This window comes from Syngnathoides biaculeatus, chromosome 9 (genome assembly GCF_019802595.1).
Source record: "Syngnathoides biaculeatus isolate LvHL_M chromosome 9, ASM1980259v1, whole genome shotgun sequence".
In the NCBI taxonomy this organism is placed as follows: Eukaryota; Metazoa; Chordata; class Actinopteri; order Syngnathiformes; family Syngnathidae; genus Syngnathoides; species Syngnathoides biaculeatus.
The window spans coordinates 13386119-13410321 of record NC_084648.1 but is presented as its reverse complement, the minus strand read 5'-3'; the positions used below and the strand labels follow the sequence as shown (position 1 = coordinate 13410321).

Here is a 24203-nt window from a genome sequence, read left to right as displayed (position 1 = left end):
TAAAGCAAGGGTGTCAAGCTCATTTTTGTCGCGGGCCACGTTGTAGTTACGATTTCCCTCAGAGGGCCGTTATGATATTTACAGATGAAATTTATGAACTAATTTTGAATCAGAAGTCAAGCATAATCGGTTTTCAACTATTGTTCATGTTTGGTAACACAAAAATGCTTGCATTATCTCAACTTTATAATTTATGAAATGGCAGTTTGAAATTTTGTTACAGATTATCACAAAAATCATGGAAGTTGATATACATGATTTTCCTTCGCAGGCCACATAAAATCATGCAGCAGGCCGGATATGGCTCCCGGACATTGAGTGTAACACCTGTGCATTAAAGCAACAGCATTTCTTTTTTTTTCTTTTACCCTTATTATCGAGAATAAACGTAAGCAGCATGTCTAACTTTTTGCTCTACGTTGCCCAGACTGGTGGTGGGCTGTTTGTAATTATGAGTGTACCCCTTTAAGAGCGGAAGTGGGCAAGGTCAGGTAAAGGAAGGTCAAACATGATCAGACCTTTATTGCTGATGACTAAGCAACATTTAGTAAAGCACCTTGGTGGATCCATTGGCGTAGATGGGGATCATGTTCTCAACTCCTTGCTTGACTTTGAGCTCAATGTTAAGTTGCCTCTCCAGGGCGGCGATTCGCTCCTTGTGGGCTGACGTTCTGCTCTCCGTCCCGGGAGACTGAGGACATTCATCTGGGACAGGACAAGGGTTGTGAGATGATCCAATTAAGGAACAAAATGATGATTTACGTACATAGCACGCAGAATATTCGTGTGCACAGTCTACCTTTATACTCATCTCCTCCCTTCACCACTATGTGAGCGTCCAGTTCTTGGAGCTGGGCGTGAAGGTTATCTAGCCTGCGATTGGAACTCCGGAGTTGGTTATCTACCTGTGGAATTCAACCAAAAAGATTAGCGGTCTTAAGTTGTCACTTCACAACTCTTTGAAACAAATGTGTAAACGGAAATGACTGGCCTCACAGGGTGGCAATCTATATCTCTGTCTCTCCATCTGGACTAAAAACCACCACTTATCATTCCAGCAGTGGTAATTACCATATTTCCTCAACCAGTGTATATCCCTCAAATAGACCCTGTGTCACAAAATAGAATGCGCGTCATTCTCTAATTTTGTCTTTGCTGACGTGTCTGCTGCATGTGCCGCAAATCTGCGCATTCATTTGGCATGTGTTCCGGGATCTTGCTGATGAAGTGCTGCCTCTAAAAGTGAAAATTACAATCTAAGCTTTTCCTGTCTTAAAAGGGGGAACAACAGCTAGATACCTCTGGGCTCCAACCCTAATTTGTTATTGTAGCACAAAATTTGTGTGGATGTGATTTTTGAGACTGATGTGATCGCTCCACAATATTATATGCGTTCATTTTTTATGTTTTGGGGACCTTAAGTGACTTGAAGCCATGGTAGGACAGGGTTTAGCCACACTAGCTAACCAACAATGACATCATCAGCAAGCGTTATCGTAACTGGTTTAAATTTATACCATCTACCGCATGGACCATGTACTCCTTTGGTGCCTCCCCTCTCAGCAGTTGAGTAAATAAACACCCCCACCCGCTATTTGCAGAAAGTGTGTCATTCATTGGCAGTTTTCCAGGAGGTATCTAATTGTTTTCCTGGAGCACTCCTGAAGTAACAGTAACTAAAAGTATCTTTGTTGGAGTTATTAGAGACATTCATATAGCACCTGAGTTGATTTTCTGCATGACAAATCATTGCACGGAAAATAATACCATAACATATTTTGGGACAAATCTGTTTCATGCCCTATTCCTCACAAAAAGTACAAATTGCATTTACAAGCCAACCTGCTGAGCGTTCCTCTTGTCCGTGGTGGCCCTGCGGAGGTTCTCGGCTCCCTCTTTAATCTTCAGCTCCTTGCGGATCTCTCGGCGAATCCTCTCGCGCTGCTCGTCCAGGAGCTGCTGCACACTTGAGTCAGAGAAGTCGGAGTTCTGGTCCAGACCCAGTTGCTCTAGTACCGACAGCCCGCCCGGATCACTCTAGAGGAAAGGAGTGGAGATGGAATTGAAGATCCGGACATAAATACGACCACATGACAGCAGCTCTCGCCTTGGTAATGGGAGGTTTTTGATAGCGACTTTGCCAGAAGAGGAAAAGATGGGGGGCAGGATACTGCAATGTGTAATGGGAGGAAGGAGATGGAGAGGTACAGATAATGACGGGGGATTTTGGAGGAAGAGAGTACAAATGAAAAACCAAGAGGAATGCAGAACAAGTCAATCTAGATTAAATGGTGTTGAAGTGTAATTTATGCATATACACCATCGCAGTAAAAGTTACCCGACGAAGACATAGTAACATAAATTCAGTCATTCATTTTCTTAAAAAATGACATTGCACTTTTTCTTAACCCTGCATTTATACTGCAACGTTAAAAAAAATACAGAATAACATACACATAAGATGAAAATCAGCAGAGATTTATCTTTTTTCCCCCTCTTTGGAAAAAATTATGCTCAGTAGAGCGCAAACATAGGTGGAATCATTTTCTATTGTGTCTAACTGTATTTAAAAGCACTGTATCACTGAGCAATAGTCCAAGAAGTTAAAATGACTTTTTTTCAATTATACTGTACAGTATTCAGCACATTCCTAACACTATACACTGCTTTAACATATGCTTTTAGTGCTGTAGTTTGTGCAAAACTAATGTGTACACAAAGTTTGTATCTTCCAATAAAGCTGTGGCTCTCTCGCTTCCCCACAAGTTTAATTTGTTGAGACATGCATTCATTTGTCACATTCTGAAGAAAGATACAGTAAATTGAGGCGTGTAATTGTTTTCCCCTGTCCTCATAATACTCGTCATGAAAAAAAAAAAAGTATATAACACTCTGACCTGCTCTGTGTGTTTGTTGATGGGTTACAATTACCATTGTTGCTAATCTTATTAGCCTGTTGAACCAGGTCCTTCTGGTGGTCACTTGTAAATATTTCCATCAATATATCAATTGATTAAGCATGACACTTCGACAGGCGCTCTGCAATGGAAAAACTGTGACCCAGGTTAAAAACTCCTTTTTAGAGTATTTCCATTTTTAAATATTTATTGCACTGTACGTTGTTTTAATTAGAGTTTGCTTTGCCTATGAAATGGGCTATCAAAATACATTTGCTTTGCGGAGCTGATCAATGATGTCATTGATCAGATCGGCGAATTATAACAAAGCCGATCAACCGATTAGCATAAAAGCCTCGTGATCGGCCGATACCAATCTCACTGACCGAAATGGCGTAATGCCTAATATCAATACATCCAACATTGTGATGACAATGTTTAATAAATCTACTCTATTGTGTGGACGTAGTGCTTTGTTGACTTCATGAATATAAACACATACCCTTGAATGTCTGCTTCACTTTTGCCCCTCAAGGGAAAAAAAGAAAACATTCCCCTGATTAACTGAAGTTATCTTTGCTATAGCAATGTTTAGACCAAGCGGTGCAGTTTGATTCCGTATGTAACACCCTGATTCGGTGAGTCATCATACTGCCAATCAGTCAACAAAGACGACTTTAGCTTCAACCATGCCCATATACTTCTGGAGTTCGGTAAATAACCACAAATTACCACTATAGGAGGAAATATGGGATGTGAAAACCTAATACCATGTATGTAAACAAACAGTCGAAGTTCAAGGGTTCTACACAACTCTGAACAGTAACATCATCACTGAGTCTAATGGTAACATACCATGAGAGGTGTCCTCGCTGGTCCAGCAACTACTATAGAACACTAAAAGGGGTGATCAAGGGGTTGCCACAGAAATCAAAGATACTATTCAATTCCATCAACAACTTTTGCGATCGCTTTCAATGATCATATGATCGGTAAACATCGCATCTTTATGTCTCCTCAATGACCAGATGAGCTACAGTTGTCTTGGAGAAAAATGTCACAATACAGTCCCTTTGAAGTTACTCGTGCTCATTTTCAAAGTTCCAAGTGAATTGTGCCTGCTTTGCTCGCACCCAGATACTCCGTCAGGAACACAGAGAGTGTTAATCACAGCCAGTCCTAACAACTTGCCATTACAAGAACACACAATGCAAACAAACAAGCTGACACCACATCACCTCCGAACTGTCTTCGTCCTCCTCGTCGCCATGCCAACACATAGTTTGCTCGGGTTTGAGAATCCGAAAATCACAGCGCACAACTCCCTCCTTCGGTGCCCTCCCGAGCCAAAATGTGGACAAAATGTGGCGTGTTTGGAGGGGGGGAACCCGATAAAAAGAGATAAAGATAGGGAGCGTTAAGTGAGCGGGGAGGGGTCACGGCTCCTGAAGAGGATATCCGTCCCAACACCGACCAGCTCAGGCCTTTCCTGTTTCCTCTGCAAACTTCTCTGCGGCTGTCAGTGGAGCGAGAGAAAAGGGTGACAGACACGCCATACATCAAGTACATTTCCACCTTGTCCAAGGTTTCGTAATTTATTTTGGAGCTGCATTGCCTTGAGTTTGTGTGACGTCAACGCCCTCATCTGAAATCAGTCCATATTGCGCATCCTTTGATAAAATCGTGAGGGAAGGATGTGTTTTCTAAGTATTGGATCAAAGCCAGAGTAAAGTTGTCATGAATGTCTACTGCCGTCGTCATTTTTCCACATTTCCAATGGCAATGTGACAAGTGGCCACCATCTTTGTGTCATTTTCTGAAGAAAAAAAAAAAAAAAAAACTTTACAACAATGTAAAAACATTTAGGACAAAATAATTGTTTACTAAAGTTGATTAACTATTCTGCTGCAAACACCGCTATTCCATTTGGGGTATTTAATGTTTGGAGTTCCTAGTGCAACTGTTCGAAATCTCACGGATATTTTGATGTACCCACTTGGAGAACCTCTCAGCATTATTTTTTTTGTAGCTCTATACACACCTACCTGTCATTTGGAACCCACGAATCTCTCGTCCTTTGCACCCTTTGCAATCCATTTTTCACAACGAACCGGCTCTTTTTGAAAAGTATGAAGAGTAAATCCATCCTCCCGAGTTTTCGAGCAATATCCATCAATGCGACGAGCCGACATTTTGGTTAACACGAAGGAACAGACCTACCTTCCCACAGTAAAAGTAATGGAAAAAATGAGTCCGCTACTCCCCTTAACGTCACTTCCTGCTTCTTGTCGAAAACAAATCCCTCGAGCGGATTTTAATGGCAAGAGTGACAAAAGGCCATATACGTCAAAATCATGTTTTGCGGTGAAAAATCAGATGGGTCCATATCGGCTGCCATTTTTTCATTAATATACAAAAATCATCCATTTCATGACAGTAGCACTTTGAGTACATTTGCACGATATAAGGAGAACAAAGACAAATGATGGTTTGATAAACCAAATGAATGGCAGAGTAAAATGTAAATAAATTTATAAGCGCTCGAAAGAAGTGATGTCAGCTCCTTACCCCTCAGGTTGTCACCTGGTGTTACCTTACCAAAATGGTGACAGCTCACGCCACAAATGACTCAGCCTGTTTCTTATTAGAGAACCGAAGGAACATTTGGGTAAGCAGAAACAAGCTAATTCAACTTGACAGCGTGAGCAGCAGGGAGTAAAGCCTCAGGTCAGACTGAGAAGATGTGATGGGAAAAGCGAACTTAGATGTGTGTGAAACAGCACGTTACTATGGGCCCTGCTCCTTATGCGTGATAACCAGTCACTCCAGACGCGGTACATGTTAAGGCCAGGAAGGTAACTGTTGTTTGAGTCAAACAACACTACTCAGCGCCACCCAATTCCTTGTTATCATAGAGGGTGTGTGCACAGTACTCCACGTACCCAAACTCTGTGGGATCTGGCACGATTGAAACTACATCTGTGCCCACAAGCAATTTATCACACCTTGATCGTAAATTGAGGTCAGTGATGCTGTACTGGTTCACAGGGGGGACTTTCATGCAAACAATGGAGGATCACTCTCCACGCCTAGTGATTGACAACCATTCCAGGGTCACTCAAGTTACCTGCGATGGACCGGCAACCAGCCCAGCGTAAAGTGCGCCATTTGCCCGCTCCAGCAGATCGATGGACTAACTTGGAGGTTACGTAGAGAACGCTGTGTATTTCAACTATAACCCTAACCCAACTCATCTGTTATCTAAAATGACTGCTGTACGAACCGGAGATGGAGCTGATTTCAGCTTTTTAAAGGACTCGTCACTTGGCCAACAACCATCCAGGTGATGCCAGTTAATTATTTGTGGAGGAAAATGCTACGTCACAGACAGGCCAGACCAATACAACCAAAATATGATTCTCTTCAACTAATGAGTGTTTCTTTATGCAGATGTTGTCCTCTCCACCACATAAGAGATTTAAAAGCAATCTGTTGGGGAAGGGGGGGAAAAAAAAAACCTGCCCAGAATGTCTACCTGAATGACTGCAAGGCAGAGAACCCTAGAGAGGGAATGAGACCTCCCAAAATAGATAAAACTAGAAGAAAACGGGAATGCCTTGGCATTTTAATAAATGTCCCTGACATGCGGCGAGAGTTGCAGCGTCTGACAGTCAAACAAAGACAGCGTGATGGGGACAGGAAGAGAGGGAGGAGAGATAGATGAGGCCCCGCCGAGTGGGTCACAGGGTGGAAGCAGACGGATGAGACGAATAAGCACACAGGGAGGAAGAGATAGAAACGGCGCCGAGAACCAAAATCAATCAATAACCAGTGCACCAATCAGGTGTGGCTGATGCTAAATTGTTAGTATGGTTGTCTCCTTCTCACGGTTTCCTTATGGTAAAGTTTTGGCAGATATTGGACTGACATTGGCTACTAAATGGCTAACGTCAAACTACATTTTGACTTCATGTATATTGTGTTGTGGGCTTTGGCTCCAAAGATTGGTTCCTCCCTAGGACAGACGGGCTTATTTTGACAAAATTGAGGATTTATTTTGAACCCGCCCAAAAATTCTTGTGGTACTGTAAATAGAAGAGACTCTGTTCCATTTAGGGGGCTGCCTAGCCTAGGGTGTCATGAATCTGGGCAGGGGACAATGAAATATCAATTCCATTGAGGAAGGATATGTCCTTCCAACTGCTACGTGTCCTAAACAACATACAGCAACCTGGTGTTGTCCACTTAAAGCCCAGTACACATTCAAAGACAATCGGGCTGTTTTTTTGTCCCAGATAATATATATCAGATGACCCTATTATATAGAGCCCACCAAAAAGGTGATTCATTTGTCAGAATAATACGACTAAACACTAATAATTCAATAAGCAAAGGGAGTAAATAGCTACTCCATTGCTTTATTAAAAAGAAAAAAAATCTGTCCTTGTTACCGTCTGTAGGCATAATCTCTGGCCTTGGCCATGGCGGGCGACTTGTCATTGATCCATTACAGACATGCTTTATGAGCTGAACAGTCATCTTCGAATTGCTTGCCCTCCCACACTTCTGAGGACTGATGACAGCTGTCAATCATACTCCGGCAAGTAAGTACATTGGCATGAAGAAGCTACCTTCCTGAGGACGGTGATGAAACGATCTGGAATTTTGTTTATAGCGAGACAAGGTGGGACTGTAAACACATCGGCCTCATGTGGAATATTTTGCTCAACTCTGGGTTTAGTTTAGAGGGAGCTTTAACAAATTCTTGCCTTGGAATTAGTTATGTGGAGGACATTTTACCAAAGAATGCGCCCAAGTGCAAACGCTGATTTCCGTAACCTCACAGGCTGTTCGTATCAGGAACTGAAAGTCTTACCAGAATTTAACAGATTCTAGGACCGTCAAGATAAAGGATTAGATAAGGGATAGTCAAATATGGAGGACTTTGTGGTGAATAAGCGTAAACAAATGGGGAAAAAAAACATGACTAAGAAATTAAGAGGGGGATTTTGGTGTGTGTGTGTGTGTGTGTGTGCATGCGTGAGATGCGCTAATATTACAAGAGGACATTAGTGAGAGAAAGAAGTCTGACAGTAATGGTGATGGTTCTGACAGCTCTCGACTATCTGCTGGGAGACGAGCTGCACCATGAAATGCAGCGATATCAACTTAAAGAGTTGAAAATGGGTCGGGCGCAGCTGATTAGCCTGTAGCACTGATCTGATGTCAGCGCGGCTTTGTGTCACTTCCCGTGAAAAGGAGATTGGAGTTGCTGCTCAATGTGAGGTCGAACAGGGACGTTTACCTTGAATACCAACAACTGGCGCTGCGCACGAGAATGACGAGGGAAACGTGACAGATTGCTTTTGAGTGTTTGTGCGACGTCACACAAAGGAAACAACTGCGGGCATTCTGAGTAGTGATGCCAAGTAATGTGGTAAATAGGGACAGAGAGAGTTAAGGAATGCTAAATCAGGGAGCCGAAGAAATTTAAAGGTGCACAAGTATTTAGACAGTAGGCCATTAGCACAAGGGGAACAAATACAAATGTAAGAAATTATACAATCAGGTCATTTGCAGTTATAGCAGCTCTTGATCTGGTCATTTAACAAGCTGAACAAACTCCATACAAGCATGTGGGAGAACTCCAACTGCTACAAAGGAAGGCATGAGCCAGATTCAAATCCTGAATCTCAGAACTGTGACCGAAGGACATAAACCTCTTTTTTGTTTGTTTTGAGTGGTGGGTGGGGGGTGCTCCATTAGTTGCGGATTATTGCCATTTGTTGGAGGCTCGGTCCCTATCCACTGCAATTCACATAAAGTAGAGCCCCCTCTCCAAGCTATGGCTATATGAAGAGCCACTGTGCTTTAAAATGAAGCTACCGTGTCGTGCAGTGTCACAATTAACCCAGTGGACAACAACATTAACCCAGTAAGAAGATGACACCCAAACAGCATATGTATTTTCTTTGGAGCAAACAACTCCCAAGCTCAGGGGTCAGGAACGTTTTCGACTGAAAGAGCCATAAAGGCCAAATATTTTAAAATGTAAATTCAAAGCAGCCATGCAGTATTAAAAAAAAACTAAGTACAAGTGTATTTGCGCATTTATGTAAGACCAACACTTTTAGAGTACAACAAGTTATTTTAAATAACATTGTTACGTTGATGACAAAAGTACTTCTTATCGTTAATGCGACAGCTAGTGCTGCACGGTTTTGCTGATGGCTTTGGAGTTCATACATCGTCAGATTAAGCTTCATGCAGGCGTTGAGACTTCCATCCTTTAATCGTGATGGTAATTCCATTTGATTTGCCATCATGATGGTACGATGGTGAACGGTTCTTGCCGACAAAGGCATACCTTTTCTAAGTTTTATTTTGTCCTTATGTGAAGTTTGCAAAATGTTTATTGGCAACGTCGAGTACGAATGTTTTGACATACTCCCCATCTGTGAATTTAAACACAGCAAAACCCACCATCTCCACAAAGGCTGTCCATCCTTGTTGAAAACTTCTGTACTCCTCATATTTTTTTCTTTGAGCCATCTTTGTCAAAAGCCTTTTCATTATTTGTTGTTCCGACATGATCTTCTGCACCTGTGGACGACTACTATGTAAAACTACGGCATTCCCACTAGGCCAAACTGTCTCTGCGTCATTTGCGTTGCCTCCCACACCAGACTACGGCGACCCCATTAGGACAAACGTTCTCTGCACTTGAGCAATCACATGTGCAGTATGTCGTTATGAGGGCTCCGAGAACCACATGTAACCACCAAAATAGCCAGGAATGGCTCGCGAGCCATAGGTTCCCAACCCCTGCCCTAGCTCCTGCCTGTGTCTTTTTGCTGAGACAGAACAGAGAGGGTGGGAAGCATGCGAAGAAAAGCTTCTCCCCCTCACCCCTCCCCATGAGATGCACAAAAGATCAGCCTGGAAACTGAAAAACGTGGACAGCCTGGGAGAAAAGACAGGTGTTGGTAAAGAGGACAGAGGGGGAAGGAGAGAACCAAGAAGAGGGTGTCACCACAAAAAGTCAGTCACCAATAAAAAGCATTGTGAGAGGCCACCAGCAGGACTGACACACATCAGAGAGGGGGAGGAGGACCAAACAGACCTCGTGAAAAAACAGGTCAAGGGCGATACGTGACATCAATGTCGAGATCGCCAGAAAGCTGCTGTAACGTCGCACACCGCTTCATCATGGCGACTTTCTTTTCCGTGCGACTCTCGATTGCACATCACAATCACAGCATTGTTCTGGACTGGGAAAAAAAAAAAAAAAAAAAAATGGGACTTGTGGCCCAGGCCTGCAGACATGCTGCGAGAGCCTGACAGCAAGTCACGCTCGATGTGCTCGAGAGCGGGAGTGCGCGTGATGGCCGGCCAGGGTGAGAGGGGGAAGATGAGGCCTAAGGAATCAGTTGATGATATACTCTTATATTACAACTAAATTTTATTTAAGAAAAAAAAACTGCAGCTGAAACAAAGTGCTGCATAAATAAGAATAGAATATAAAACACAAGCCCAATTGCGCACACACATACCATTAGCTACAGACCCCTTCACAAGTCTCTCGGTATAGATTTAAAGTGTGGTGTGGACATTGGAAAAAAAAAAAAAATCTCCTTCACGATTTAAATCTAACCAAAAAGTGCATAAAAATAAAAGGTGCGTCCGCTTTCTGCAGTTAAGTAAATAAACATCCCTTGCCATTATTTGCAGAAATGTGGTTTCAGAAGACAGTTCAGAGCGCTAATAAAGCCGTACAGGATAATGTACTGTGTACTTGTTTCTATAAATTTAATTGAAGATTTTATTATAGTATGAGCTTCATTCATTCTGTGACCACACCCACATCTCAAACTGTTCCAGCGCCCCAAAAAGCTTTTTTTTTTTTAAATCAGCAAAATAGTATTTATAGTATTGTACGTTCTAAAAATATGCAGTAAAAATAATTAAATGGAATGTAAAGAATCAAAGTTTGTGAATCATGATGATTCAATGGCCATTGTGCCGCTCCTTCTGGAGTGAGCTCCTCGGTCACCAGGGGGCAGTATAATCCATATAAAAGGTAGATTTAATGACAAAACACAGTAGTTGTTTTCGGATTAGTTCACTTGCAAAAAAAGCAAGGAAAAATGGCGAACTTTTTTTTTTACATTGCGGGAGGTTGAAAACAAATCTGCGTATAGGTGAATCCGCGGGTGCCAAACTGCAAATATGTGACAACCTGGAGTCTTATACTTTCAAAATAAAATCTACCGTAGAGGACAACAAGCTCAAGGACAAGGTGAGCAATTTAGACAAGCAGCAGATTTTGGACTACAAGAGCAAAATGCACTATGTCCATAATTTATACCAAATATATTCTTCTGTCAAGCCGGTGACCCTTCACTCCAGCCCATAAATACAATCCTCAGATAGAGTCTAGCTTGAGTTACGTAATAATTTAACATAACCTCCTAGGCAAGCACATTCACTCTGACTATTTTTCCTTGAGGGACCAGTCATGCATGTGTGGCATATCAAGTTAATACTACCATGTGACACCCCCCCCCCATTTTCAATTCACTACCTACACATCATGCATAACCTGACTTGCTCGAATTAAAACTGCACCTTATTATTAATTGGTGAATATTTTAGGTGGCAAGCCTTCTCGAGGGGGTTCCCTTCCCGTGTGTGTTTCTCTATGATGTTTTGTTGTGGGTGTGTCAACAGGAGTCCTGCAGGACTGGCTAAGCAGTCCTGTTTTGAGTTTATGCGTGCGTGTGCATGTGTGCGAGTGCTTAGAACACGTCACGAGAGGGGTCGAGTGAGCATACCATATCACACCATGTAACGGGTGTGCATCTCCTTGTGCAGGCCCAAAAACATAAAAAAAATACAACCTGGAAATGCTTTTGTGTCAATGTTAATCCATCAATCCATCCATTTTCTGAGCCGCTTATCCTCATGAGGGTCGCAGGAGTGCCGGAGCCTATCCCAGCTGTCAACGGGCAGGAGGCGGGGTACACCCTGAACTGGTTGCCAGCCAATCGCGGGGCACATCGAGACAAACAGCCACACTCACAATCGCACCTAGGGGCAATTTAGAGTGTCCAGTTAATGTTGCACGTTTTTGGGATGTGTGAGGAAACCGGAGAGCCTGGAGAAAACCCTCGCAGGCACGGGGAGAACATCCAAACTCCACACAGGCGGGTAGGGCATCGAACCCAGGACCTCAGAACTGTGAGGCCAATGCTTCCCAGCTTGTCCACCGTGCTGCAACAATGTTAACATGTTGCATAATTTGTTGATTCTCTGAAAAAGTCTACATTTAAATCTGATGACAGCATGCGGGTTTAACTAAGAAAGATCATTTCATTTGGCATCCTGTTTCCGTGTGACTATTCTGTGGAACAAGGGCACAAAATTCACCCAACAATTGTCGCATCCAAGCCGTAACAGAGGTGAGACAGCACTTGTTTACACTCTACACTCGGTAGTCCTTCCCCGTTGTGTCAAAAGCAATTTTCCCCATTTGACAACTATTTTATACACCACACCAGAAACTGCTGCTTCTGATATAACAATCTGATTGCGAGATGCCTTTTGGGCGTGTGAAACAATTGCGACGGTATAGCGCCTGGCTGGGTTGAAAGGCATACAAGCGATTTAAGGTTTAAATAATTTGATGGGATGACCTCAGGTTGCATAAACTATTTAGGGTTGATTGAGTAATGGCTGCTGGGCGGAAGCGAGGGCTTAATTAAATAAGAAGGGAAAAAGCATTTGAGTCCATTACCTAAAAGCCAGACATAATTTGACAGCAAATGCTCTGTTAATCGTCCCCTGAGACAGGCCCGTTGCACGGAGAAAAAAAAAAATGAAAAAAAAAATCTCACTTAAGAGTGAATGTGTTTAAACTGAAAACAGCATATGTAAATATGGACGCCATGCTGTGCACCGTGGAATGAGAAAACTGGTAAATAGTTTATTACTATGAAATAATCAATGATGGACATTGACACATTCTGACACACTGGTCAACCTGAGTTGTGCAGAATAAGAATCAGTTTTTGCAGTAGTAAATGTTTGAAGATAGGAATGATCCGTTCTGAAACTGGCATTATTAACACACCTCTCTCCTGGATACATTTTTTTATAGAATTTTCAACTTCAACTAGAAAGGAAGTAGACAAATATGATTTGCCCTAGTGGGTCTTACAGACTGTTGTGGTGGGCTGAATTGAAACCCAGACCTCGAGTTTGACATCTGTGCTCTAGGGAAACTCGCATAGAAACCTGATGGTTGTATACAACCAGATGTGCATGCGTGGTCGGGTATTCGGGCATACATAAATCAGCCATGCGGGCCTCCTGATGGCATCTTTCCTTGACAGCCCTGCCCCCTTCTAGGTAAGGAACCAGGAAAGACCAGATGTAGGATTTCTTGTTTTTAACATTTGAAGGAATGGGAGCCATGAAGGGCGCATATATACGCAACTACAAATATATGGATGAATGCTATGTTATGTATGCACAGGCTGCACAATTCCATTTTGCAACACCATTTATATGCCAGGCCTGCAGTTGGCGACATAAATTTGCAAACATATACTACTAACTGCACTACATGTGCAACGATGACGCATTAGCGAAATAGAAAGTTTGCAGGAAAAAGATTAAAAGCACAAATACCACTACAGTGTTATGTTCTGACATTACTGACATGAGTGCAGCATGCATCAGACTGACTCAATATGTTCATGACATCCGTCATTATTTATACAGAAATAACGCGCTTATGTGCACTGTATAATCATAGAGAAACACAAAAATATGTGATGCTGCATATTGTTGAAATTCCACAGCACTGTGGCTGGATGAATATAGATTGTAGAGCAGTGATGCTTTTTTTTTTTTTTTTTTTAAACACAGCATGTCGACACCTTTTGCAAGCAGCTCTGAAAAATATGCAATGGAGGTCTGAAGCAACACCACTGAGAGAAAGTATTACGGGCAATGCTAAGATTGATGTATTCCTCAGTTTCAAAGTATTACATTCTTAAATGGTGAAACATTAACTTAATTTCAGCAAAATACTACATCATTTTGGTATAAATTCTTTCACTGATGGGTTGCTTGTAAAAAGCAGTTAAATGTTGGATCTTGTGTAATGGCTCTTGTGACTACTTTTGTATCTCTTTGTTTTTGTGATCAGGAACACCATAATTATTTCAAGCTGTCATTTTTAAGCCATTGTGTTTCCTCATATAACTTGATCTGCGCACACATTGTTGAGACGAGGGACTATTTGTGGGGAATTTTTCTAAAGCCAATTACAATTCACAACTTCACACACAAACATGGATAACTAGAATGCCGCATATCTCAAAAGGTTATTAGAGCAATCCAAACTGACTTCATTCATTCGGTTCTCCTTGTTTCACTACATGAGGATGATTCTACACCACAGTTGTGATAAGTGTAACCATATTTAGCTTGCAAGTATTGTTTGTAGGACCAACAAGCCTCTTCCTTTCTAATTATCCCCCAGCAGACGACAGCTCTTGAGGTTCAACCCAAAAGGGAAAACAAAGGGGTGGTTCTAGCGGGAGGGAGAGGGAAAGCAACAGCTGTAGTCTGAGGAGAAGGGAGCAGAACGAACAGGAGAAAAACAGGGAGCGGGTACAGTAAAAGCAAGGGAAACATGGTAAATCACGCAAAAGTACACATTCAAAAGGCAGTTTGATTGAGAAGGTATCTGAGAAAAGCACATTTTCTATGAAATGGCTATATATCGAATGTGACATCCTTCAGAAGCATGCAATTCGGTTGCTGTACAAACACGCTTTGTTTATGTCAACAGGCCTCGACTTTCCAGTTTTCCCTTTCGGGATAATGGACAAAGATAAACCAGCGGCAGCTGCTGCCAACAGAGGGTTGCTTGCTCTCGTCTCTGCGCTGTGTTCAAGCGGAGCATTTTTGGCCCAGAAACAGGTGGCAGGAAAATGTGGCCTTTCAATTTGATACTCACGCAATCTCTGCTGCATTTCATTTATTTCACATTGAAGGGAAAAAAAATAGGATTCTTACTTCCATCTAGATCAGTGATTTCCAACCTTTATAGAGTCAAGGCACATATGTAACAATTGAAAAATCCCACAGCACACCAACAAAAGTAAATGTCACCAAAAATGGATCGATTAATTACTGTATGTACTTCCTGCCATCTAATAGAAGAGGATTTTTTTGTTCTGTCTGTCATTGTGCCTCACTGGCATAAATAGATGAATAAAAATACATTATTTCTTTGGATAAATGTTTTCTTTTTTTTTTTAGCTTAGCAATTATATAGAATTGGATAACTTCGCACGGCACACCTGAAAAGCGCTCACGGCACACTAATGTATCCCGGCACACTGTTTGGGAATCACTGGTGTAGATTACGATCCGTCTAGATCTTTACTGGTACTTAGCTTCAACCGAGAGTCCTGTTTTTATTTGTTGCTCATCAACCAGGATGACACAAAAAAAGTTGATACCAAACTGTTGCTCCTAGCTAGTTGACCTTAGAGTTGTTTAAATTTCAAAGCTTTATATTGATTGATGGCAATATGGTACTGAACTAATACTACTACACTGCCTTTTCTTCTTCTTCTTTTCCTTTCGGCTTGTCCCATTAGGGGTCGCCAAAGCGTGTCATCATTTTCCATCTAAGCCTATCTCGTGCATCTTCCTCTCTAACGCCCACTGTCCTCATGTTCTCCCTCACAACATCCATCAACCTTTTGTTTGGTCTTCCTCTCGCAACTTTTGCCTGGCAGCTCCATCCTCAGCACCCTTCTGCCAAAATACTCACTCTCTCGCCTCTATACATGTCCAAACCATCAAAGTCTGCGCTCTCTAACCTTGTCTCTAAAACATCCAAGTTTGTCTGTCCCTCTAATGAGCTCATTTCTAATCCTATCCAACCTGTTCACTCCAAGCGAGAACCTCATCATCTTCCTTTCTGCTACTACACTGCAATAAACCCAATTTCCAGTTCTTTGGCCATCATGACATTTTTGCAATTACTAGTGGCCGTATGGGATGGAATCATAAGCACAACACAGACGTAATCATTTAGCCTTTGGACATGAAGGATAGAACTTTATCGTCTTGTAATTTTTTCAATTTATCTAGTCTATACATGAGATGTTTCCACTTTTGTTAACATTTGTAGTTACATTATCCCATGAAACGATTGATCAATAGCAATGACATGATACAGGGATACGCAGTACTGATGAAAATGTTCTGTAAAGTTTTCAAGTTCATCCTTACTGATGACAGGTTTGAATGTGACATCATCTTAAGCTAACAATAACTTAAGGTGTGATGTTTCTCAAAACCCTCACAACGGCATTTCCATTCGACTCCTTCCAGGATGAAATTTATGGCTCAAGCATTGTTTCATGACAGAGCTACTTTCCACTAAGATGCACGTGCACTCACATTTGCAAGTGAGCTTTGTGTTTGCCGAGTCAGCTTTGCGAAAGCGTGCCTCGTTTATCCAGTTGAGGTGGCCCATTGTTCAGTTCAAGAACTCCTTTACCAGCCAGCGCCCTGTTGGGGTGACTACCACAATGGTGTGAGTAAGAGAATGAACAAATAAAGTCAAGGGATGACCCTGATTTAAGGTTTCTGAGACAGGAAAGGTTTGATTATCCGGCGTCCTGACAACGTTTAAACAACGTGACAGCAATGGCGCTGAGATTGATGCATGTGCCCTGGGCAATGCCATAATGAGGGAGGGTCAAAGGTCAAGGTATGTCAGGGTGCAAGGCTGCTGGTGTTGACAAATCAGGCCTGCTTCCGTGTGAGACCGAAAATGAGAAATTACCAGTCTTTCATGAGACAGAAGAAAAGAGTTAAGTAGATACAGGGATGCACGTTCACCTGCATGGATGTCTTCAGAAGAACACTAAAAAACGGATGAGTGAGCTATTTCCATCCAGATTACTACCGCCTCACACAATGGGTTGTTTTCAAGTGACGTCACCCGTTGTGTTGCCTCAAACAGCAGCCATTTTTGATCCCTCAGCTCCATTACTCATACACACGCAAGGTGGACGACATTATGTTTCTAACTGCATTTACTGAAGACGCGACCGACAGCACATCAAGCCCAGACTGACTACTCGGCTACGTGGCATACACACATCATGGGACTCAGGACTGCGTCACAAACGCGCAGTATTGTGCCCTTGATCTTTTACTCCATGTGACAGAAATCCCGACGGAGGAGCAGTGGGATCCCACACTTGTCTGCTCAAAACACTTCGTAAATGGTTAGTTCAGTCTTGTTTTTTATAGTTGGGTTGTTATAGCTAAACAAAAATTGATGCAGTGTGTGCTGAGCTCTGAATCATCGCTGCACCTTTCCTCGTTGATATTTATTCCATTTATTCCATTTTTTTTTTAAGTAAAACCTGTATATTGGTTCGCCACAAGCAAAGCGAAATGTTGATTATGTTTAAAATTTGATGACAATGGCAAAAAGACAAAAGAATAAACAAATCCAGTATTTCACAAAATTCTCAAATCTTTCAAGTGACTAACAAAAAAGGATCTTAACTGTAATGTTGGCCTTCTGAAAAGAGTATCGATTGAGCTTGTTAGCTCGGCGACACGGTCAGCACATGGAGGTTGAAGCGGTGTATGGGTAATTCGGCAAAAAATGTGACAGGAGTGAAAACAACCCATACGGAACACTACTCATTTTTGATGGACTGGCGGGAGGGGGTCCATCAGACCCTGAAATGTGGAGTAACGTTTGTGAGGTCACATGACATATGAGATGTTTTCACAGGGGGGACGGAGGATACGAATATCAACAAGGATAGACAAACTGTTTTAAAGGGGGCTTCCCAACATCAATACTTAAACACATGACTGTAAGGGGGGGCTTGATGAGGCATCTGGTTTGGTTGGTCGGTTGGTGAGGGTGCGGCCGCACGCCGCCACAGTCAAAGGATGTGGCAAAATGAACTGGCAGTGAACAGAATGTGATCTAGGGTGCGAGTGTCAGACAATACCTACTATTGTATCGCTGAGGCCCTCGGCATAAAGCCCTTTAGACACTCTACCATCCACCCCGGGGGCCGAAGCCATGTGAGCCTCAGAGGACCCCACCCCGATCAAACTTAACGTGCAAAATCAGTTGCTGATGGGTAGAATTGGGATTGGCCTTGATACTGCACTTTGAGAAATGCTTCATTGTACGTTTATTTCAACTTGTGGATCATTTCCATTATATTGCTTCATAGTTCTCTTGATTTCCCCATTGGTGAGTTACAACCAGGTGCCGGTGTTAGTATGTACTTTACATCAGGAAATGCAACCTTCAAGTCGCCACTCCCCGCAGTAGAAACCCTGTTCAAAATTACTACCCCAAACTCAACAGCAGCCATTTAAGAAAGCGGAATAAATGTTGCTTTTTCTGGATGCCGTAATGCAGTGCTTATTTATTTGATTCTCATGTCAGCACTACACAGTTGTTCTGCTACGATGTCATAGTGTCGATGTCATGGTGGTAATATGAATATGTAACGTAATGCGAAACACCTGCGCTGTAAAACGAGATCCAAGACGACCAATTACAGGCTTGGTTTACGTACGAGACACCATTCCAAGCTATGCAAGTATAACAAACATGATTAATTCTTTTCAGCGCCAGACAAAACAAAGCATGCAGTCATTTAGAAGAGTCATTATGAGGAAGTGTCCTTGTGCTACAAGTTAAGGATAAAAAAATAAAATGTTGAATATGGCATCACATGGTTGGGAGTACACGGTCCTGTTTGACTGGATGTCTTCCATAGGAATGAATGAGAATGTGATCTCTGTGTGTCTTCGGTGCTTCATTGTTACTTGAAGCTTTGCCATGAACTTGGAATGCACGTCCGCCTGCGGCGAAATGACGTCAGAGAAAATTTAAAAAAAAAAAATGGACTGTGCATCTCTTCGCACTTATGTCATGGTATGGCCTTGTTAGGAATACTCCAGCGCGTTCTCTGTCTGTGCAAACTTTGACCATGCGAAAAACATTACAGGCGAGACCAAACGGCTGCAGATTCAGCAATATAATGTACTCGCTCGAATTTGTGTCTCCCCTCAAATATTTTGGGAGGAAGCGTGACACTGGGGGGCCTTCTACTCGTGGATGTTTAATAGTAGTGCTTTCCTGTTGGGCATACAAATAACACGCGATGGGAATAGCGGAGTCGGGGGACAGTTTAAAACGAGAAGCCAAGTAAAAAATGCATAATATCCAACATCCATCAAACATTTTCTTAGCATGACTACATAATCTAATCTGCACCATTTTACCCTTTGTTGCTTAGGATAACTCAAGAACTCAGTTAAAAGTTGACAAAGACACCATTATGATTAGCTGCACATAACCAGTATTTCATCCATCCACCCATTAATTAACTAAGCCGCTCATCTGCACAAGGGTCGGGGTGTGCCGGAGCCTTTCCCTCCGATCTTCGGTTGGGAGACGGGGTACACCCTGAACTGGTTGTCAGCTGATCGCAGACCAGTATTTTAGTGACAGGATAATTTACCATGGTGAAAACTCTTGCTGGAGGTATTTTTTTCCCTTTGGCATTTTTTTTAGACTTTGTAGGCAAATGTGGTCCTCAGAAATAACTACACAAGATGATGTATGGTCCACTTTGTCCACAGAAAATTCATGTTGTTTGTGTTATTGTGCATTTGTAGAAAACGCCTTTCTTCAGCTACCAGAGACAAATCCTTTGTATGTTTCTGACATACTTGATGAATAAAGATGATTCTGATTCAACCAACAAATGCACAAAATGGACATATAATTACAGGTTGTAGTTGCTGTGATTTGAAAGCCAACAAATGCGTTATCATTTGATCCTTGAGTAGTGAAAAAAATTCAAATGTATGTGTGGAAATCATCTGAGTTGTTTCACTTCTACACAAGCGCAGTACAATAGAATACATATGAATGAACGGGACATAGTTCGTACTTAACTGCAGCAAAGGGACACCTCGAGCTATGTTGTTTGCCACCGATTCTCATATTTATCTATCACACTTCCCTGTGGTGTGTTATCCTTGAGGGAAATTTAACCAAAATAAGAGAACCCCGGAAGGGTTGCATCTCCAGATCATTTTACTCTTACAAAGTGTGCTGACTTCATGAGAGGAGTTTCAAATGAATGAATGACCTTGGTCCGAAACTAGTTGGTACACCAATACGCTGAGGTGTATCCGTTTGGTGCATATTTTTCCCATGGACCAAGCATAATGGAACAATTACATCCAGGCAGGAACTCTACGGTCTGGCCTGGAGACACCACGGCGTCAAAGCACAGTGTTAGGACCCCTTCAAGTGGATAAGTCACCCTACGTGAAGCTTTTATAAGCAGTCCAATAAGCACGTAAGCAGCATAATTAAACTCAGACCGTCTCGTTTTTACTACCTGCTGCTCTACATGCTAAACTTATGAGCTCCTGATGCAATTCAAAACAAAGACTTAATTTGCTCCTGTAGAAGAAGTGCACCACCTCCTGAGTTCCAGACAACCAATCTCCCATGAGTCAATGAATTCGACAACTGTTTTGGCTTCAAAACACTGACATACAAAGATTATCTTTCATCAGTATCCAAATTGAAGGAAAAGTTAGACGAGGATCACTTTGAACATCAGCTAGGACACAAATTTTTTTTCAATTTTTTTGGACCCCACTAGATGCCTTGAAGGCAAGTTTTTTTTCCCCACAAAGAAATGCCAGATCATCGGTCTTCAATTAAAATCACTCTGCTCCAAACTGAAGACCTTAAGTGAATTGAGGCCAGTAGAAGAATTTAACAAGCTCTTCCTTGTCTCCCAAGTTTTGTAACAATCCCATTCCATAATCCAGCAAACAAACAAACTTTTTAAATGAGTTGTGAGATGTCAACCCATGTTTTATTTCATGGTCCACCATTTAGCTCTGTTCTTTGGTCCCCATCACCATCATAATACTCTTATTACTGATTCGCACTTGGCAAGCTCCAACTGGGATAATGCAATGTTGACGTGTGGCCCGTTTCACTCCTCGAGAGGATGACATACAGCTTCCCCTTGTTGCATCAAGAAAGCGAGTTTGCCGTACAATCAGACGATACTTGTGAGTGCACAGTCAGATGTGTGACATTTGTGGGCATCCTTAATTCCTTGTCACAACCCCACTCTTAAAACATCAACACATATACGGCACATATCAGACTCCAAAATGTTATTCCACCTTGGGGCATAACTTGAAAATTAGCAGAATTCTTCATTGTGAACCCCCCGCAGGAGAATTTGCAATGTCAAGAGAACTTTTTGACGCAATAGGTGCCTTCTAAGCATGGTACTATTCTCAGTAAAATGCAAATGCACATGAAAAGACAACTGTAACAGGGAAGTGGTCACGTAACCCGTCTTCTCAAAACAAACACCACTATTGTGGCTATTTTTGCTCTTGTCGTCACCACACGAAACAACCACGGACATGCATTTTTTGTCAAAACATTACTTTATGTATATTATATACACTCGCCATATGAAGGTGACTGAACCCTATGTGGGGTCTCAGTCCAGGTCCCAAACGTGTTGCACTGTAAATTATTAATAAGAAAGAAACTATTTCCAATTAAAGTGAGTGCACAAGGGGTTCCTCAGAACACTGTACCAGGGCCACCCACAGTCCCTAAGATGGCTTTTAAATATTTCAGTCTTCCATGAAAGATATTTTACATGCCCGACCACTGATTCACATTTACGAAGGATTTTTTTATCAATTTCATTCTGAGAGGCTATAGCAACATAGACTAGATGCTCACCAAATTCCAAGAAGACCTCTTTGCTTTTAAAGGTTATATCCACAGCTGTTTAAGAGGGTCTCTTTGATCCCACCTCTATTTTTTTGACTTCCCAATTTTAAAAAACAAGATGAGAATACAAAGAGGTCACATCCATGGAACATAGTACATGTCAATAACCACAATACTTGATATTGGTTTTCCTATACATTCTATACATTTAGAATTTTGTATCGCTGGGGATCATTTACATTTTGTAGAACCACCAGGGGTCTAAAGGACACACATTTTTGTCCCCAAAGAAAGGTGATGGCATTGATCTTTGAACCAATCCCAATTTGGATCAGCACCACAAGGAAAAGAGGAAGAAGAAGAAGCAAATATAGGCTTAGGGATTCAATACCAACAAGATCAGGTCGGAACTCCTAATACTGGAAAAATATGCTCCAATGCACAGGTCAGAAATCACAAATAATGTTCAGTTTGTGGTAGTAGAAGTGTTTGAACCTGTCAAGACAGAGGACATCTTATTTTAGATTTGGAACTGAATCTTGTCAAGCACTCCGCGAAGGGGTTTCCCAAGCAGCGGGCTTAAAAAAAAAAAAATCATCAAACGGGCATGTTGAGAAACAATCACATTATACTGTTCTACTCAAATTTTAAGGTTTTTGACCAGATCTTCTGTAGGCGTTATCACACAAAACCCTACCCCTAAAAATCTTTTTCCCCCAGCACAAAAAAAAACCTGGAACTCTCCATGATCCATCGTCCAATTTTCTAAATTCTTGGTGCATTGCATCAACCTCAGCATTTTTTCATTTTTTGCAAATATTGTCACGTTGCTATTTTGTGCACACACTTAAAATTGGGCTACATGCATTCCCTGGCAGGATTTGTAAGACGTGTACCAAGCTTTAAATCACCAGGCATTTTTCAATCATTGAGGGATTTTTTTTTTTTTTTAAAGGACATTATTCCAATGGAGCGTTGGTCAACTTACTTGTATGGAGTCGTTGGCCATCGCGGTGCCGGTCGCAGTGTCCGTGCCGGACGACCTGTGCTCATGTGGGGCTTATCCTCGCCACCCCTTCGCCAACGAGCGACAATGGATACACAACAACGATGGACGTGGTCTCAACTTTTGCCTGTTGACATAAAAGCGGTCATGAGGTAATCCTCGCCCCACCCTGTCTGTTGTTTCACCGAGCTTTTTTTTTTTCTCCCCTCTCACGTTGTATTAAAAAAATACTAAGGAGAACGTGCTCGCTGCCTTTTCCGTCTGGCGGTCAGTCATCCAATCCGAACCGTTGTTGGAGATCCACAACGGCAGCTTACAACAATGAACCACGCGAAAGAAAGAAGGAACCCCCCCCCCTCCCCTCGACACACACATACACGACGGCGGCGCTTACTTCTCGCCCGGCCGCTCAAAAAGTCTCACATCCGCGCGAGTTCGGGGTGAAAATAGGGACAGAGAGTGGACCTTCTTTTTCTCCTCTTCCCTCTCTTCTTCTTTTTCCGTGCGTGTTTGCCGGTAACATCCGCCTCGCGCCCTTCGTCGGATCACGTGACACGCAGGACACCGCCTGTCAGGGCGTGCGCGTGCCCGCTTTTGTTATTATTATTATTATTTTACAACACGAACAAGCAAGTCACGAACGCGTCAAGTGCTCGCAACGACTACTAGTACTACGACTACTGTTACTACTACAACCGTGCCCCCGGATGGTGGACGTCGGGTGGGCGCTACCCCGGCGCCATCCCGCCATTCATCGTTGTTGGGCACGCGCGGCGGGAGCGCGGCCGGATATGTCACGTGACCACCGGCTGGGCTGTTGCCATGTCAGCGGTAACGTGTGACGTGATGCGAAGCAATTCATGAATAAATTAACTCCCGACTTAAATAAAAGTCATCGATCCATTTTCTTGGCCGCTTATCCTCACAAGGGTCACGGGGAGTCCTGAAGCCTATCCCAACTCTTAACGGGCAGGAGGCGGGGTACACCCTGAATTGGTTGGCAGCCAATCGCAGGGCACATAGAGACAAACACTCGCATTTACACCTAGGGGCAATTTAGAGTCTCCAATTAGTGATGCATGTTTTGGGGATGTGGGAGAAAACTGGAGAAAACCCACGCAGGCACGGGGGAAAACATGCTAACTTCACACATGAGAGGCCGGGATTGAACCTCAGAACTGTGAGGCCATCACATTCCAGCTTCCCCACAGTGCTGGAAAATATAAGTCATATTTCCTGAAATAATTTGTTTACCAGTGGCACGGTGGAGCAACTAGTTAGAGCGTCTGCCTCATTGTTCTGTGGACGGGGGTTCAAATCCCAGCCCCACCCGTGTGGAGTCTGCATGTCCTTCCCGTGCCTGCGTGGGTTTTCTCCGGGCACTCCGGTTTCCTCCCAGATCCTCAAAAAACATGGATGGTAG

At 42.6% G+C, this 24203-nt stretch overlaps 1 protein-coding gene across 4 annotated transcripts in view; it reads right to left on the bottom strand.

Annotated features, from left to right (window-relative positions):
- pkn1a (protein kinase N1a) overlaps nt 1–24203 on the bottom strand; it is a 43601-nt gene that overhangs the window by 17136 nt on the left and 2262 nt on the right. Inside the window, exons 1-5 of one of the 4 annotated variants that reach the window (XM_061828640.1) lie at nt 23175–23587; nt 22763–22907; nt 1843–2037; nt 800–905; nt 557–705 (exon numbers count right to left, since the gene is read on the bottom strand). In XM_061828640.1, the coding sequence (XP_061684624.1) occupies nt 557–705; nt 800–905; nt 1843–2037; nt 22763–22783 (471 nt within the window). In that variant the 5' untranslated portion in view covers nt 22784–22907; nt 23175–23587. Of the gene's footprint in view, nt 1–556; nt 706–799; nt 906–1842; nt 2038–4135; nt 4286–22762; nt 22908–23174; nt 23588–24203 lie in introns of those variants that run through there. The other 3 variants (XM_061828641.1, XM_061828643.1, XM_061828639.1) reach the window with 3 other exon arrangements.